Source organism: Staurois parvus, unplaced genomic scaffold (assembly GCF_062004578.1).
Source record: "Staurois parvus isolate SC_StPar_1 unplaced genomic scaffold, SC_StPar_1.0 ptg000133l, whole genome shotgun sequence".
Lineage (NCBI taxonomy): Eukaryota > Metazoa > Chordata > Amphibia > Anura > Ranidae > Staurois > Staurois parvus.
In genome coordinates, this window is record NW_028317929.1 from 12,586,647 (window position 1) to 12,606,788 (window position 20,142).

At 40.1% G+C, this 20,142-nt stretch overlaps 1 protein-coding gene across 3 annotated transcripts in view; it reads right to left on the reverse strand.

The window, feature by feature from the left end:
• ARHGAP26 (Rho GTPase activating protein 26) overlaps nucleotides 1-20,142 on the reverse strand; it is a 643,079-nt gene that overhangs the window by 11,238 nt on the left and 611,699 nt on the right. For all 3 annotated transcript variants that reach the window (XM_089673029.1, XM_089673028.1, XM_089673027.1), the window contains one exon: nucleotides 962-1,050. In XM_089673029.1, the coding sequence (XP_089529155.1) occupies nucleotides 962-1,050 (89 nt within the window). The remainder of the gene's footprint in view (nucleotides 1-961; nucleotides 1,051-20,142) is intronic.

Sequence of the window (20,142 nt, forward strand, 5' to 3'; positions counted from 1 at the left end):
GTACACTAATTGCTGATACTCAGTGGCCTTTATAAGGACTGCAGCTCTGCTCAATGATTGCTGGATTATTGTCAACCCCTCCCATTCCTGAGTTTACTGCTGATTACCCATTACTGACCTGGCTTGATCCTGACCTTGTTCCTGTCTACTGCTCTGTGTATGACCCTGGCTTGCTCATGAACTTGCTCCTGTCTGCTGCTACTCTGTGTATGACCCTGGCTTGCTCCTGTCTGCTGCTACTCTGTGTATGACCCCGGCTTGATCCTGACATTGCTCTTGTCTGCTGTTCCATATTGATCCTGGCTCTGGCTACTGACTACTCTACCCATCCTCCGGGATCCACGTGTTCTCTGGAGAAACTCATCCTGCAACTGGAGTACCCACGGGTTCCATCTCATCAGGCATTTCCAAGCAGCAACACCACTGGCAACCCGTGCTTCTTTGGGCACTGCACCTCCTGTTTTTACCTCCAGGGGTGCTCTGCACTTAGCCGTAAGGGGAGCCCCCTCTCTATTGCAGCCTCTGGTCAGGTATGTGACATTAAATTTGCATATTAATTCAGGCTTTTGGGCATATCGTTTATTATTGAATATGTAATTAGCACTTAGTGGCTATTAAGCGCTGTCTTCCTTAGGTCTTTATTTGTTCAAAAGGGAGGATGTGTGATGTTGAAGGGAGATATTACAGGTAAACTAAAAGCCATACATTGTAAGGCTATAAAAGCAGTCATCATCACTATAGTGAATGTTTGTCAGTAGACACCAGTTTAAATTGAAATTCAATGTACAGAACTAGCTGTAAGTATGCTTTTTGTACTTTCACATACATATATGCGTGCACAGCCTTGGAATTATGAAAGAAATGAAGCACTGGTAAATAGAAAGACATGTTACCTTGAAAGAAGACAGGTGTGCCTAGAGAATTTGATTAAATTATATGATGAAATGTAATAGTGACTCACCGTTTTCAAACAATGTTCCAGCTGTGAATGAGAGTTCAGAGTCATGCTCAGCTTTACATGCGTACAAGGCTTTTGCTTTCCTTGGCAAACTAAAAAAAAGAGAAGTGCAAAGGTCAACTGTCTTTAAAGTGTTAGTAGATGTATATTTAGAAAAGCTTAAAATTTAAAAACATGGGCAGTAATGCATGAGACCATATTAAGGGTGGTACAGTGGTGAAGCGGTTACTCTTACTTTAAAGCAATGGGTTTCTAAACTCAGTGTACACCATGAAAACTATCACAAAAAGGCGCTGTTTCCCTGTTTTGTTAGGGTTTCCATCCACAACCTAAAAACATGCGGATGATATACCTGGATCCTGATCAAACAGGTCCTAGAGTGTGCATGTACTTGGCAAAGCATATTGTAATTTCCAATAATTATGTATAGATCACACAATTACATTTCTGAGGTGCATAAAGCCATGGTATTTGGTGCAATACTCAGAACTTCAGTTACTTACAGATATCTGCCAAAATGGATGTTTTCTCACATTGTACTGGAAGTACTAACATAAATAGGGAGTTTTGACAGACTACTGGTATTAGAGGCAGGGTTTTTATTTGCACTGAACTTTGCACTTTGGTGAGTGCAGTAAGACCTGTAAGCAGCGACACCTTATCAACTATAGAAAACAAGTAAGGTAAACACTTTCAAAGAATATGCACTGAAATGCCCAGCTCAGAATTTCTCAGACAGACCTTGGCATAGAATCAGACGTCCATCAGAACATGCCCTAACTTGCTCCCAAAAAAGAAAATAATCAAGATGCTGATTCAGGAAACTGTGGAGAATAAAATCGGTTCAGTTTAGCAGAGATGCAAAAGAAAAAAAAAATTCTCGTGCATTCATTTCCCAGACAGACAATCAGAAATCCTTACTGACACCTTCATTTAAATAAAAAAAAAATTTTTTTGACTTTCAGTTGTTCAGTGTTAGTCTGTGCTTGTTAAGTCTTGGAACTTTTACAACAATATTTGTGAATTGAGCATTTTGTTGACAAAATTAGGGTGAAATTTAAAAAAACAAAAACTGCTGTTGCTTAATGAATCGACTTGTTACTCAAAACAGATTAAGGCCCCATCCCCATGCACACTGGCTTAAAAAAACACCAGTGCTCTTGGCAGAAAAAACAAAAAATAAAAACACGCTAATTCTGAGAATTTTTTGCACTAGAGTTTAGGAGCGTGTTGTGTTTTTTTTCTGCCAGAAAATGGCAAAACAGAAGGGTTTTTTTTTCTACCTCTAAATGCTGAGCTTAAAAAACACCTCTACACTACCTAATGTGCATGGACACAAAAAAAAAACACACTAGTTGCTTCTACAGTCAAAACGCTAAACTCCTCTATGAGCAGTGTTTTTTTTCAAGCCAGTGTGCATGGAGCCGAATAGGAAATCTTTATGGCAGTGAGTCAGTTATAACCAGATTTGTACATATTGTAATAATATTTTCTACTTTGACAAAGCAAAGTTGTTGTTTTTTTTTTTTGTTTTTCGAACCCATGTGAAGTGGCAACTTGGTAATATACTAGCATTACATTTTTAGCTTCTTACGCACAGATGCCTAAATATGCCACATTTCAGGTATTCAAGGTGTGTGTTTTTTAAACTAATCTAAATGCAGCCCACTGTTTTTATTGAGCCTGTACACACAGGTGTGTAAACTTGTGCTGTGGATACATCAGTAGGAAAGGGAATAAAAAAAAAGCACAAAAATCTGCATTGCTGGTCAGTATTTTTAAGCCCATAAGTGCAATCATGCTTCCTTGATTAACCACTTCAGCTCCGGAAGGTTTTCCCCCTTCCTGACCAAGCCATTTTTTGCTAAATAGCACTGCGCTAGTTCAACTGGTAATTGCGTGGGTCATGTAATGTTGTACCCAAATGAAATTTAATGTCCTCTTTTTCACACAAATAGTGCTTTCTTTTGGTGGTATTTTATCACCATTGGGTTTTTTTTTTTTTAAACAAATTTTGAAAAAACCCTATATTTTCTACTTTTGGTTATAAAAAAAATCCAATAAACTCAAACTTGGTCAAAAATGTAGGCCAAAATGTATTCTGCTATATGTCTTTGGTAAAAATCCCAATACTTGTATATTAATTGGTTTGTGTGAAAGTTATAGCGTACACAAACTACAGTATTATATTGGAATTTACGTGGCTTTTACTTTCTGACTGCCTATCACATTTCTTGAGGGGCTAAAATGCCAGGGCAGTACGAAAACCCCCAAATGACCCCTTTGTGGAAAGTAAACACCCAAAGGAACTTGCTGAGAGGCATGTTAAGTCCATGGAAGATTTTATTTTTTGGCATAAATTTTTGGAAAATGACAAGGTTTGTGTTTTTTTTTTTTTAAACACAAAGTTCTCACTTAAAATTATATATTGCTCACACAAGCCATGGGAATATGTGGAATAATACCCCAAAACACATTCTGCTATTTCTCCCAAGTCTAGGGATACCACATACTCACACATGAGAGACTTTTTAGCAGCCTAGCCAGTTACAGGCCCCCAAATCCAATGACAACCTTCAGGCTTTCAAAGGGCATATTTCCACATGTCAATTTCTCACTACCTATCACAGTTTCAGAGGCCCTAAAATACCAGGATAATACAAACACCCTCCAAATGACCCCCCCTTTTTAGAAAGTAGACACCCCCAGGAATTTGATAAGAGGCACGGTAAGTATTTTTGAGATATTTTTGTCACAGAGTGTTGAAAACAGAAAAAAAATACACTTTCCTCTCTTCTTATCCAAAAACTTGTGGCAACAAATGGGATTTGCAAAATACTCATCACGCCCCTTAGCAAATACATTGGAGTGTCTACTTTCTAAAAAGGGGTCATTTGGGGAGGGGGGTGCTTCTACTATCCTGGCAATTCATGGCCAACAGTAGAAGCTTATGCGACGCATCACCCACTCTTCTAACCACTTGAAGAAACACTTTTTGTCTACATGAAAAATCTTTTTTTTTCCTAGAAAAACCCCCAAACTTTGAACCCCCAAACAGTATATATATATTTTTTTAAAGCATAGGCCCTAGAGAATAAAATGGTGGGTGTTGCAATTTTTTTATGGGACACAGTATTTGCACAGTGGTGTCACAATTTTTTTTTGTTATATAAAAGCACATTTTTCATTTTAATGCACAAAAACACAATATATTGCTCAATTGTTTGATCAAATATAAAAGATGATGTTATGAGTAAATAGATACCAAACATGACATGCTTTGACCACTTTACATCCACCCTATAGCAGTTTTACTGCTACAGGGCAGTATTCCTGTGCAAAATCACGTGTGTCCATGTGATTTTGCACTTCCGCCACACGGGGGCGCACACACGCTGCCAGAGGATCACTTCTGCTGTGAAATGTCACAGCAAAAACCGATCTACAAGTCCCGGCAAACACCTGCAGATCATTGGGTCAGGGAGGAAGAACAGAGCTGTGTCTATGTTTACACAGTTCTGTTGTGATGGGGGGAGTCATGAATTCTGTCTCTCTGCAGAGCTGAGAACATGATCTATCACTTCCCATAGTAAAAGCACCACCTAGTGTAAACCAAGCACATAGCAAGGCACACACTTAACCACTTAGCACCGATCACTGTATTAGTGTCACTGGTTCCCACAAAGTGTCAGTGTAAAAATGTACGCCGCAATATCGCAGTCTCACAATAAGTCGTTGATTGCCGCCATTACTAGTTATATATTAAAATATAAAAATAAAAAAGAACCAGTATATGTACCATAGTTTGTAGACAGTATAACTTTTTGTGCAAAATAATCAATATACAATTATTTGGATTTTTACCAAAATATGTAGCAGAATACATTTTGGCCTTAATTTATGAAAAAATTTGATTTTTAAATTTTGTTATCGGTTTTATGTTTATATATATATATACATACATACAGTCAGGTCCATAAATATTGGGACATCGACACAATTCTAACATTTTTGGCTCTATAACACCACCACAATAGATTTGAAATAAAACGAACAAGATGTGCTTTAACTGCAGACTGTCAGCTTTAATTTGAGGGTATTTACATCCAAATCAGGTGAACGGTGTAGGAATTACAACAGTTTGCATATGTGCCTCCCACTTGTTAAGGGGCCAAAAGTAATGGGACAGAATAATAATCATAAATCAAACTTTCACTTTTTAATACTTGGTTGCAAATCCTTTGCAGTCAATTACAGCCTGAAGTCTGGAACGCATAGACATCACCTGACGCTGGGTTTTATCCCTGGTGATGCTCTGCCAGGCCTCTACTGCAACTGTCTTCAGTTCCTGCTTGTTCTTGGGGTATTTTCCCTTCGGTTTTGTCTTCAGCAAGTGAAATGCATGCTCAATCGGATTCAGGTCAGGTGATTGACTTGGCCATTGCATAACATTCCACTTCTTTCCCTTAAAAAACTCTTTGGTTGCTTTTGCAGTATGCTTTGGGTCATTGTCCATCTGCACTGTGAAGCGGCGTCCAATGAGTTCTGAAGCATTTGGCTGAATATGAGCAGATAATATTGCCCGAAACACTTCAGAATTCATCCTGCTGCTTTTGTCAGCAGTCACATCATCAATAAATACAAGAGAACCAGTTCCATTGGCAGCCATACATGCCAACGCCATGACACTACCACCACCATGCTTCACTGATGAGGTGGTATGCTTAGGATCATGAGCAGTTGCTTTCCTTCTCCATATTCTTCTCTTCCCATCATTCTGGTACAAGTTGATCTTGGTCTCATCTGTCCATAGGATGTTGTTCCAGAACTGTGAAGGCTTTTTTAGATGTCGTTTGGCAAACTCTAATCTGGGCTTCCTGTTTTTGAGGCTCACCAATGGTTTACATCTTGTGGTGAACCCTCTGTATTCACTCTGGTGAAGTCTTCTCTTGATTGTTGACTTTGACACACACACACCTACCTCCTGGAGAGTGTTCGTGATCTGGCCAACTGTTGTGAAGGGTGTTTTCTTCACCAGGGAAAGAATTCTTCGGTCATCCACCACAGTTGTTTTCCGTGGTCTTCCAGGTCTTTTGGTGTTGCTGAGCTCACCGGTGCGTTCCTTCTTTTTAAGAAGGTTCCAAACAGTTGTTTTGGCCACGCCTAATGTTTTTGCTATCTCTCTGATGGGTTTGTTTTGTTTTTTCAGCCTAATGATGGCTTGCTTCACTGATAGTGACAGCTCTTTGGATCTCATCTTGAGAGTTGACAGCAACAGATTCCAAATGCAAATAGCACACTTGAAATTAACTCTGGACCTTTTATCCGCTCATTGTAATTGGGATTATGAGGGAAAAACACACACCTGGCCATGGAACAGCTGAGAAGCTAATTGTCCCATTACTTTTGGTCCCTTAACAAGTGGGAGGCACATATGAAAACTGTTGTAATTCCTACACCGTTCACCTGATTTGGATGTAAATACCCTCAAATTAAAGCTGATAGTCTGCAGTTAAAGCACATCTTGTTCGTTTAATTTCAAATCCATTGTGGTGGTGTATAGAGCCAAAAATGTTAGAATTGTGTCGATGTCCCAATATTTATGGACCTGACTGTATATATATATATATATATATATATATATATATATATATATATATATATTTATTTCATGGCAGAAAATAACAAATATTGTTTTTTTTTTCTCAAATAGCATAAAGAGTAAAAACCGCAGAGATAATCAAATGCCACCAAAGAAAGCTCTATTTGTGGGAAAATACATAAAGGATATACATTTCATTTGGGTACAGCATTGCATGACTGCACAATTGTCAGTTAAAGTAACAGTGTCGTATCAAAAAAAATGGCCTCGTCAGGAAGGGGGGTAACTCTTCTGGAGGGCAAGTGGTTAAATTACGCACGCCCATGCAACGGCGACAAACTGAATACATATATAATATCCTTCCTAGAGTGTAAGCTCCAAAGAGCAGGGCCCTCCTATCCCTCTTGTATTGAACTGTATTGTTGCTGTATTGTCTCCCGTTATATTGTAAAGCGCTGAGCAAACTGTTGGTGCTATATAAATCCTGTATAATAATAATAATATCCATAGGCGACACTTTAAAGGCCTTTACAGGTTACCGCTTTAGATTTACACAGGAGGTCTAGTGAAAGAATTACTGCCCTCGATCTGACATTTGCAGTGATACCTCACATGCATGGTGCAATCTCTGTTTACACACTGACATCGGATTGATGCTTGCATTTGCCTTTGCATGAGAGCACAGGAATGATTGGAGGCATTCGGGTCTCCGATCAGCTTTATGGTTAGCCAGCGGAAATCCATGGAATGGAAGGGATGTCCCTTCTCACTGCTAGTTAGCCACTAGAATTGCTTTTTACTTGAAAGCCGACTGCCAGCTGAAAAAAATGATACCATGATTAAGCCTGTAGTTGCAGGCATCATCTCGGTATAACCTCTAAAAGTCCAACTGTCATGCCAATGGTAGTGAGCTCTATAGGTCCACAGCTTGGTGTTCCCCAGGGTGCGGAGTCTAAGCCACAGCCTGCTTGTTCACCAGGGCCCCTGATGGTGGGGATGGACTTGTAGCAGGCTAGGACTAGGTCGCGGCCCCCAGGTACACCCAGCTGAGGTGGAGGAGACTGCTAGTGGGAGCAGGGTACAATGGGAGAAGACACAGGGAATCCAATGGGCAAGCTGAGGTCAGGACATGCTGAAAACAAGCAGGATCAGGAACGAAGCCAGGGTCGGTACACAGACTTCACAGAGGAACCACACGGGAGCTCCAACAACATGAAGTTGCTCAGGTAAAGTGGGACAGACTGAGCATGTCTTAAATAGACAAGCCAGCTTGGAGGCGGGTCAGGAAGTGATGAAAGGGAAGGACATAAAACCCAGGGAATAGCAGACGACGCCCACAGGTGAGCACAGACAAAAACATATGTGAAGGAATCAAGAGCAGCAAGGAGGTAAGAGTAAACATACAAGAGGCTGCAGGCTAACTTGTGACAGTACCCCCCTCTTACGAAATCTCCCCACTTTTTTAGGGCCAGGCTTAAGGGGAAACTTCTGATGAAAAAATTCCACCAGACGGGGTGCAGAAACATCAGTAGAAGGAATCCAACACCTCTCCTCAGTACCATATCCCTTCCAGTCAATTAGATACAAGAGCTTCCCTCTGATGAATTTAGAATCCAAGATTTGCTAGACTTCCTACTGATCCGAAGTATTCACTATTGGGGAAGAATGATGATGAGGACAGGAAAATCTGTTCATGATATAAGGTCTCAGAAGAGAAACATGGAAAACATTAGGGATTCTCAGATGTGAAGGGAGGCGGAGTTTGAAAGCAACAGGATGGACCTGGCGAAGGATGGTAAGGAGAACAATGAACCGAGGAGCAAATTTCTTAAAGGGTACTCGTAAACAGATACTCTTGGTAGAGAGCCAAACCTGATCACCCGGGAAATATTTGGGACTCACCCGGAGATGACAATCTGCAGCTACTTGTACAGATGTAAGCTCTTGGAAACATTTGCCTCAAAAGGAGTAAGAATAGGAGAACATACGACAGGAAGCTGGGCTGGAGCAGACACCAATAACCAGGATGAAGGGTCTGGTGAGGAGGCTGCCAGGGAGGGCACAGGGGCAGGCGTGAAGGCTTTGATTTGTACAGTGGGCAAAACAGGCTGTGCAGAACAGGAAGCTGGGGTAATACAAGGAACAGAGGGCACGGTAGGATATAGGGGGGCAGGACAGGGGAGAGAGGGTACAGTAGCTACTAATGTGGAAACCACAGCTGGATCCAAAGCAGCTGAAGGGAGTATTGGGGTCTCAGCATGCAGAGCACATGAATCTGGGAACTCAGATGGTACAGAGGTCACAGATGTTGGGACCTCCACCCATCCAGAAGGTTGCGATATAGGAGCTCTGAGCTGCAACATATGTATAGGGACTGAAGATTTGGGCAGCAAAGAGGGTAAAGAACTAGGAGGTGGACAACACTGGAAGGGGGCCTGCAATAGGAGTAGGCAGGGGAGCACAAGAAACATCTTGTAAGGTCTGGTAATGTTGAGGGCGCATCAGAGCAGTGGTGGCCTTAGCCACAGGCACACTGCGAGGTGGGCGGACAGAACGTGCCTTAAATAGACAAGCCAGCTAGGAGGCGGGTCAGGAAGTGATGAAAGGGAAGGACATAAAACCCAGGGAATAGTAGACGATGCCCACAGGTGAGCACAGACAGACACACATGTGAAGGAATCAAGAGGCTGCAGGCTAACTTGTGACACCAGCAATGTACAAGCATGCTGTATGTAACTGCAGAGAACATGTGAAGGGGCTAAACGCTAGTGCAGGCAGAGAACGGGGCTAATCCTGCTAACACTATGTTTTTAGGGACACTATACTAAGGAGGCAAAAGTACAGTCAATATATTGATCTGTACAAACACTATACAAGTAATGGGGTGATCAGCGACCTAAAGCATAAGTGCAATAGTCTGCAGGCAATCCAACGCTACCTGACCCTGGCTGGGTGGAGTGCTAACTTACCTGATGCTATCTGATGTCGCTAGTGTGACAGTAATAGAGATCAGTGACAAATTCTACATACTGACACTGTACTAATGGCACTGGCTGGGTGATGGGGGGATCAAATGGTTAAAAGGGGAGATCAAAGGGTTAGATGTGCTAAAATAACGTGTGTGTGTGTGTACAATGTAGTGCTTTTACTCAGTGTTGTGTTCTCTCTTGGACCGACAGGTGGGGTGCATGCATGCGTGCTCACACTTGGAAACAAAGCGACATAAGGGTACGTTGCTTTGCCCAGAGCCGTCGCTCGTCCACACATTGGGGGTGTGTGGTCAGCAAGTAGTTAAAAAAAAATAAAAAATGTTCTCAATATTTTATTTATTTTTTTAACATTATTTTTTTTTAATGCTTTCTTCAGTGTAGTTCAATGTTACTATAGTATGGCCGATGGCTACTGCTGCTCTCTCAGCCAAATGAGGAGGGAGAGAACCTGGAGGCTCTCATGCACGTTGCTGGATTAAGAGGGGGCTAAGATAGGTTTTATGGGGGCTGGTGCACACAGGTTTTTTTACCTTCATGCACAGAATGTATGAAGGTAAAAAACCTTGAACCTTTATAAACCTTTCATAGTGGCAGAAGACTGCCATTCAAAGCTGCCACCAGCAGGTAATGGGATACACACCATTGCACATACTGCCTAATGCGTTAATCCTGTACACCAAAATAAATATGTACTAACTTCAGCTTTAAATATCACAATAGGAAAACCTCCAATGTGTCATATCTAAATACATTACAATAGAGTGCTAGATTCTCAATAGGCACAGTAAGACGTACTGCTGCCAGTGGCGTTCTGAGGCAGGTGCGGAGAGTCAGCATGCAACCTATACGGGGTAACATCGGACCCGCTCCAAGAAAAGGTAAGTTGTAAAGAGAGCCGACGATCCCCGCAGGATGGATCGGATCTGCGGATTGGGCATAATGGATCGGAGTCTGATCCATTATGCTCAATCCACAGATCTGATCCATTCTGCGGGGATCGTCGGAGGGGGTGTCACCAAGTGTTACCGCACCAAGTGACACAAACCTTAGGGACGCCTCTAACTGCTGCTACAAGTTTGTCCAGAAAAGCTCAACCCTTTCCCCACTTCTTTCTGGGTGTTAATCACATTAGAGGCACCATACTAACTCTCCTAGCGGGTTTCTAAGGATATAGCACCTATCTGCCATATGCATTATGATCACTTTACTTAAGTGCAGGGCCAATCACACAACTCACATTCATGCAGTCAGCTAAGTGAAGCAGCGCTTGTTAAAAGTGCAGGCTTAAAGTCAGTGAATAAAAGTCTCTACCTGACAACTGCACCGATCACACTCCCTGATGCATCTTTAATATAATTTTCAAAATGAGCAATGAGGGATATGTATAATGTGTGTAACATACAACAGGCCTGCAACACACACAAACTCAATGATGGGAGTGAAGCTTTATACTGTGCATCTGTAAATCCTTTGTTTAAATAGTGTTTTCATGCCAGTAGTACATAAATCAAAGACAATCTTCTTCTTTATTTAACTATTATACAATTCCAAACCTGGGCATCATAATTATAATTTAACTCCTAAATAATCCAAAAGTCCCTGCTTCTAATCTAGATTGTGATAAATGTGTGATATTGTTTCAGCTCTTTATTGAGATAAATGAGATGCGACTATAGGGTACAATTAAATGAGAAAGGGAGAGTGTTTGGGGCCTTAGTGCCTAAATTTGGCCCTGGCTCCTATAATTAAGGTAATCAAATTGTTTATAAGACAAATTGTGAACTTTTTCTATTGGGTGAAATATATTCCCAGACAAACAAATCCAGCACTGACCTGCTTTATCTTCAGTACTGAAAAAAATAGGCGCTGTGGAAAATGCTCTCAGAAAAGCTTAATGAAGGTGCATCTTTATTGGGTGAGACAAAGTAGCAAATATAATAAAATTTGACCAGCCTTAAGTGGACAGTGTGACTCCAACAAACGGCCCGTCCGCTTTGAAGGGAGCTGAGATCGGAGAACGCTCCTGTTGACTTCAAATCACGTGGTGTCAGCGTCCCGGGTGGTGTCACCATGGCAAGCGGAGGCAGTGTCCGGCATTGGCTTCAGCTGGGAGCATGTGTAGGGTTACCAAGACGACATGTTTCGCACAGTTGCGCTTTGTCAAGCCTCTGGTAACCCGGGCCGGCGGCCATTATATAGAAGACCATTAAAGGGAAGGCTGGCTGAGTGTAATTAGCAGGGGATAGGGTGTCAATCAGAGCGCACGGCTCATCCTGAAGCAATGCTGAATACAAATTTAAAAGTACAAATTGCAAATTATAGAAAGTGGTGCCAATTAATGAAGTGATATGTATAAGAACACTATTGTAAAGCATGATATACTTTTATCTTTAGCAGAATAAATGTAATAATAAAACAAAATAATTAAAAGAAAAAAAACTTTTCTTGTGGGAGAACCCTAAGTTAAAAATGACATCGCTGGTTCATGGAAGCTATGTCAAAAAATGGGTTTATAGTGAGGTAATTATGAGTATATGGACAAACAATGGGGTGGGGAGAGGTGAAAGCTTAGCATACGAAAATAAAAATAATTGTATAAAAAGTACTGCTAAAAGGAATATAGTAAAATCACATTTTTTACATTCCTTGACCAATATTACTTGCAAACAAAAGGGACTGCGATGGGAGCGAATTTCGCCCCTTGTTACACCAATCTCACAATGGGATTTTGGGAGAAACTATACATACAAGTAAACAACCACTTTGCTAAATATATCGTTTTTTTTGGGCGCTATATTGACAACATTTTATTAATCTGGGATGGTGATTTGAAGGAATTTTTATCTTTTGTCGCATATTGCAATTCAAACTACCTTGGACGTTCTTTTACTCATGTTTTTAACTCCCAAGATATAATCTTTTTAGACTTGGTTTTATCAGCCACAGATAATGAAATTTGTAGTACAAATTACACCAAACCCACTAGTGGGAACCTATATCTACACTATTCCAGTTGTCACCATCCAGCCTGGAAAAATAATATTCCCAGTGGCCAATTCCAAAGACTAAGGAAGAACTGTTCAAAATTATGTGACTACCAAGAACAAGGGTCTCTCCTTTCAAAAAAGTTTTCTGAGAAAGGCTATCCCTCTTCCCTTATTAAAAACGCATACACCAAACACAGCGTATTGAAAGACCAAATACACACTCAGGCCCGTGACCAGTCCAACTCAGTGAGGTTCAGCACTGGTTTCAACACATCACATCATGACATTACAAACATCATTTGCAAACACTGGCACATTTTACAATTAGATCCTAGACTAGTACCTATTCTCCCACGCGCCCCACAAGTAACTTTCAAGAGAGCCCATACTTTGAAAAACATCCCATGGCAAATCACAGGTTTTGGACTACCACATTCGTCAGTTTACTACGTGTGCAACTGACCACGTCATATACGTCCTCACATGCCCGTGTAAGCTCCTATATGTAGGCCGAACCACATGCCCTCTTTGCAAACGCATAGGGGAGCATAGAAGACTTATAAGAGATGGTTGCGATAAGCATAGTGTCCCCAGGCACTTTTTGCAATCCCATCAAAATAATTTCACTCTTCTTGAGGTCTTAGCATTAGTACATATTCCAAAGGGTACATTTACTGACAATGAAAGACTAGCCCGTGTATGTAAGAGAGAGACATTCTGGATCTACAAGTTAGGTTCTATGACACCCAATGGTCTCAATGAGGATCTTGAAATCCATAGCATTATCTAACAAGTATGACTTATAGTCCCCGGAACTAGGATCCTCCTGATATTTCTTATATATACATTATTGTCTTCTTTTAACACTTGTTTTTTTAATTCTCACTGTTTCCATGTATATATTGTGCTTACTCAATTATGAATACATGTTACTACGCATCTATTGCGTTTATTTGATTACGAACATATGAGCTACCTAATTTGATACCCGTATTGATTTTACTATATTCCTTTTAGCAGTACTTTTTATACAGTTATTTTTATTTTCATATGCCAAGCTTTCACCTCTCCATACCCCCGTATTTGTCCATATACCCATAATTACCTCACTATAAACCCATTTTTTGACATAGCTTCCATGAACCAGCGATGTCATTTTTAACTTAGAGTTCTCCCACAAGAAAAGTTTTTTTTCTTTTAATTATTTTGTTTTATTATTACATTTATTCTGCTAAAGATAAAAGTATATCATGCTTTACAATAGTGTTCTTATACATATCACTTCATTAATTGGCACCACTTTCTATAATTTGCACTTTTAAATTTGTATTCAGCATTGCTTCACGACGAGCCGTCTGCTCTGATTGACACCCTATCCCCTGCTAATTACACTCAGCCAGCCTTCCCTTTAATGGTCTTCTATATAATGGCCGCCGGTCCGGGTTACCAGGGAATTGACAAAGCGCAACTGCGCGAAACATGTCATCTTGGTAACCCTACACATGCTCCCGGCTGAAGCCAACGCCGGACACTGCCTTCGCTTGCCATGGTGACACCACGTGATTTGAAGTCGACAGGAGCGATTCCGATCTCAGCTCCCTTCAGAGCGGACGGGCCGTCCGTTAAAGTCACACTTAGGTTGGTCAAATTTTATTATATTTGCTACTTTGTCTCGCCCAATAAAGATGCACCTTCATTAAGGTGATTGTCTGAGAGCATTTTCCACAGCGTCTATTTTTTTTGGTTCTCTTCATCATGCAAATGATTAGCAAGGCAGCAGTGGTGAGCTCATGATTAACTGTTCACATGTTTCCACCTGGAGTGGCCTCTCTGCGCTCATTTGTATGAGTTTCCCTTTATCTTCAGTACCTCTTTCATACCAACTTTATAAATGTAATATAGTTCCACAGAGGAAGATAACAGGCAGTAAAAACACCTGTGCTGTTGGCAGGTTTTATAGCAAACTACCCAACAAGGAAACCAGGCCAGGTAGTAACATTTCTCACAAGACGGATACCCATATGCACATAATCTTAGCAGTCTTGGTCTGCATGTCAAGGACACCCCTCCTACTGGGTCTTGTCAAAACAGTTAAAGTGGTATTAACCCCAAAAGCAAAATGTAATATACAGTTAGGTCCATATATATTTGGACACAGGCACAATTTTTTTTTTTTTTCAAGTATTTACTAAAACATATTCAAGCTATAGTTCTATAATAGATATGGGTTGAAAGTGCACACTCGCAGTTTTAATTTGAGGGTATGTACATCCAAATTGGAGGAAGGGTTTAAGAATTACAGCCCTTAAGAGTAGCCATCCCCCTTTTTGAAGGGACCAAAAGTAATTGAACAATTGAATCTTCATCAATTAAGCAGGTAAAAGGTCTGGAGTTGATTCTAAGTGTGGTATTTACATTTGGAATCTATTGCTGTGAACCTACATCATGCATTCAGGAGTTGTCCATGCAAGTAAAACAGGCCATTGTAGGGCTTCAAAAACAAAACAAATCCATCAGAAAGATAGCAGCAACATTAGGAGTGGCCAAATCAACAGTTTGATACATTCTGAGGAAAGAAGAACGCACCGATGAGCTCAGCAACATAAAAAGGCATTGACATCCACGGAAGACAACAGTAGTGTATAAGCGCAGGATCCTCTCTATGTTAAAGAAAAAACAATTCTTAACGTTCAGAAAAGTGAAGGACACTCTCCAGGAGGTGGGCGTATCATTGTCAAAGTCTACAATCAAGAGAAGACTTCACGAGCGCAAATACAGAGGGCTCACCACAATGTGCAAACCATTCATAAGCCTGAAGAATAGAAAAACCAGATTAGACTGTCGAAAAACCTCTAAAAAAGCCAGACCAGTTCTGGAAAAGCATTCTTTGGGTGGATGAAACTAAGATTAATCTGTACCAGAATGACGGGAAGAAAAAAGTGTGGAGAAGGCTTGGAACAGCTCATAATCCAAAGCACACACCGTCATCTGTAAAACATGGTGGATGCAGTGTGATGACATGGGCATGCATGGCTTCCAGTGGCACTGGGTCATTGGTGTTTATTGATGATGTGACAGAAGACAGAAGCAGCCGGATGAATTCTGCAGTGTTTAGAGATATACTGTCATCCCAGATTCAGCCAAATGCAGCAAAGTTGATTGGATGGCGCTTCACAGTACAGATGGACAATGATCCAAAAACACATTGCAAAAGCAACCCAGGAGCTTTTGAAGGAAAAGAAATGGAATATTCTGCAATGGCTGAGTCAATCACCTGATCTCAAAAGGCAAAACTAAAGGCAGAAAGACCCACAAACAAAGAACAACTGAAGACAGCAAAAGTTAGCACCTGGCAAAGCATCAGAAAGGAGGAAACCCAGTCTTTGGTAATGTCCAGACTTCAGGCAATCATTGCCAGTAAAGGATTCTCAACAAAATATTAAAAATTTACATTTTATTTATGATTATATTCATTTGTCCAATTACATTTGAGCCCTTGAAAAAGGAGGGACTGTGTATAAAAATGGTTGCAGCTCCTAAAATTTGTACTTGATATTTATATTCAACCCCTTGAATTAAAGCTGAAAGTCTGCACTTCAAATTAATTTGCATTGTTTAATTTTCATTTATTCTGGTGGCATACAGAGCCAAAAGTATGAAAATTGTGCCTGTGTTCAAATATATATGGACCTAACTGTATTGCGGCTTACCTGTGTCTTAGATGTCGTGGCTGCATTAGTTTTCTTTTTAGGCTTCCTTTCTCTTATTTTTACATGATGATCCTGGCAGTAAGTGTTATTTTTCAAAAGAACAAGTTCTCTTGCAGATATAACAGTTACAGGAATGAGACAAACCATTTACTACACTACACTGATCAGCTTTTATTTATTTCTGTAAAACCTTTATCCCAAAAGGAAAAACGGTTTGTTGTAACTACTTATAAAGTATGAACTGGAGTTTGGCTTCAATTTGTTAGTGTATCTAAATCTCCTAGTACATATAAAGTTGTCCATAAATTTTTATTTTTTTTTCATTCAACCCACTGGTTGAATGAAAAAAATGACTAAGACCCAATTCCCAACAACACATTCAAGGTGGATGGGGGAATACTTCCAGCTGAGTAATTGTATTCTGATGGCAGAGAGACTTCCCTACTGCTGGAATACAGTGGTAAGCACTGCCAGATATACCCTGTGGCGCTGATCAAATGTAAAAACACCAATAGGCTGGTTGTACACAAGTCGATCAGTAGACCAGCCTGCCCATACATGGATCAAAATTCGTCCGGTCCCTACTAAACTGGCAGAATTTTTATCCGTGTATGCCCGGCTTCATCCGGTGCCCCTTCATCCAGAGTGGGGGCACTGTAATACAGGAGGTGTGTTACTGGTCAGATGAAAATAAAGGGAAAAAAAGCCTAAAAAAAAAAAAGAAAACTAACGCAGCCACCACATTTAAGGATTGGTAAGCTGCAATATATTACATTTTGGATTTGGGTTTAATACTGCTTTAATTAGAGGTTTCCTTACTTGAGACCGACTCACTAGCATTGTATACCTCTTCGACAACTCAAAAACACATTGGGGTTTATTTACTAAAGGCAATTATACTGTGCACTGCAAGTGCACTTGCTCCAGAGCTTACTAAATGAGGTAAAGCTTTGCAAAAAATTCCCACTCACATCCCAAAAACAAAAACAGCATTTTTGCATGCACATGATTGGATAAAAGAAATCAGCACAACTTCCCTTCATTTCAGTGCTTCCCCTCTGATCTAGAGCAACTGTTTTTGCAGTGCACAGTATATTTGTAAACTGAAGAACGAGGGCCTCTGCATAACATACTGTATTTGAACCAAAAACAGTACATACCAGCTACCTCTGTACCCACAGCAGCCTTAGGCACCTTTTACCACAACTCAGGTGGAAAGAATTCTGTGGAATCCATTGCGACTTATGTAGCCTTACAAGCAAAAAAAAAGTTATACCTCTTCACTTACAAATATATATCTCTTACTAAGCAAGCTTCTCAATTTTTAAACCACCATGGCTATTTTCCCTATTTAATACAAAAGGAGAAGATAAATTACTTGATTAAGGAAATTATCTTTCAACAGGCATCTATCTGATAACAAAAATATAAACACTGTGAATGCCATCTCCAGTACAAAACACAAACAGTAGACTATGTGTAAATAGGGAAGTGACCAAGTTGGAGAATAAGGAACAATACCAAAAAAAGGAAATGAAAAACGTGTCATGATGAGCATTTTGGGAGATGGAGAGCCTGAAGAACTGATAAGCAACTTGTTGAGTCACATAAGCAAACACTAAAACCCTGTATTAACCACTGACCGCAAATGGCTACCCGTTACCCAAGCAAGGTTATGTAACAGCAGTAAAATATAGATTCTTCTTGTTCTGCTTTTTGGAAACTACCAATCTTCAACTGAAGATATTGTGACTTTCTACCAGAAGTCGTATTTTTAAATAATGAGAAGTGATATTGTTTTGCTTGTTATGCTGGGTTAAAAAGTGGAGCCAATTAAAGGTGGTAGAGCAATCAAATGCTGGAAGGAAGATGGGGGCCGATATGCCACGTTTCTTTTTGGCTGACTACTACTAGAACTTAGCCTTAGAACAATAGCACTATATTAATTTTGTGTTATGTATTTTTAGCTAGTGTAAATCTTTTCTGAAATACTATCTATCTATGGTCTTATAACAGCATTGAAGTGCAATAAAGGATGAAAAACCCCCCCATAAAAACAAGTCTTTTGTTAAGAATTATGTTAATACACAGCGGTTAACCTCTTGCTCCCCTTACAACGCATACAGAAAAAGTGACCCACTTAAACACGTGCATTATCTAGTTATTCATTTTCCAAGGGCTTGTGATACTGCCATTGGCTTTGGTAATATTGAGAGGGAGGACACAAAAAATAACTAGACAGAGGATATATTTCTCTCTATCCAAGACAAAAACAATATGGGTGATGCCTGACATACGTTTAAGTTAGAATACTGACCTTAGTCTGGGTTAGGCTATTTTGAATATTTATTTGCAGTATCTATGCATAGCTTCTGCCTCCCTGAAGGTTTAATATCACAACCACCTGAGCTCCTGAAGAGAGTATTAGATGAAGAGTCGACAACTCATTCTCCCGATAAAGGATACAGTGTTCACGTTCCAGCAATTTTGGCAAAAAAAAATATTCATAAACACGCAAGCTGCTGAAACGTGCACTGTACCTTTTATTAATAAATTCCTTTTATCGGGAGAACGAGTCGCCGGCTTTTCACCTTATACTCTCATGTTGTTTCAAGGTCCAGGAAGACACTGTGAGCTTTGGAGCACTGTTGGTCTACCTCAGGGAAAATCAACCTAGGCGTACACTTTCATTTATGAGCTCCGGTAGGTTTTACCCCCTTTATGACCAGGCCAGGTTTTTGCTATTCAGCACTGTGCTACTTTAACTGGAAATTACGTGGTCATGCAACACTGTACCCAAAAAAGATTTATATATTTTCTTAACACAAATAGAGCTTTCTTTTGGTGATATTTGATCACCACTAGATGTTTTTTTTTTATTATATAAATGAAAAAAAATTAAGTGAAAGTGTCTACAAACTATGGTATAAATATTTGAATCAATTGATCAATTTGAATTGGTCAATCCTGATGTACAGACAGCCGATCTAATGTCTTGAAGCCCTAAAATGCCAGGACAGTACAAATGCCCCCCGAATTACCCTTTTTTGGAAAATAGACAGTCTAAGGTATTTAGTAAGAGGTATTTAGTCAGTTTTTTGAAGTTGTAATTAAATTTTGTCACAATTGTTTTTGAAAATAAAGGAATTAAATACCCTTTTTTCCCTCCATACTCACCATCATATGACTGGTATGGTGGTGATCAGACATACTGACTGATGACAATACGTACAAAAAAATATATATATTTTAGTCAATATTTAAAATATATATATTTTTTTTTACGATTTTTTTTTTTACAACCTGTCATCAGAGCAGCTCAGTGTCACCATAGTGACACTGTACTACTCAATAAGGGGATAGGGGCGGGGATGATCAGGGATTTTTTTTCTTTATACACAATTATACATATTGCTTATTCAGTGACGTGGGTTTCCCATTCATGAACAGCTTTGGTTTTCAATGTGATCTGTGATTGGCTAAGCTAATCACATGGAACAGGTAACCAGGTACCATGGAAAGCCATTCATAGCAGGTTATTTACATTGTTATGTGATACGGATGACCAATCATAGTGATCACATGATACCAGGTTACAGGTAACAGTGATCCACTCTGTCTGGTGGACACAGAGTTACACGTGCCGCCAGAGCGGCAATCTACTGCGCCAGAGAGGCAAGTGGTTAAACATGTATAGCTTGGTCACTGTGCAGTGAACGTGCTTTTAGCATGTTGAACTCTGCTGCCCATGGACACGTGCTGCAGCAAAGAGAGTAGGCTTTAAATCTATCACCAGTCCTTAGAAAATTCAATATCTGGATAATGCATCTTGTTAATTGTGACAGCCAGGATCTGCCAGCGACAGCAGCAGGTGAAACAACAATAAAAAGAAGAC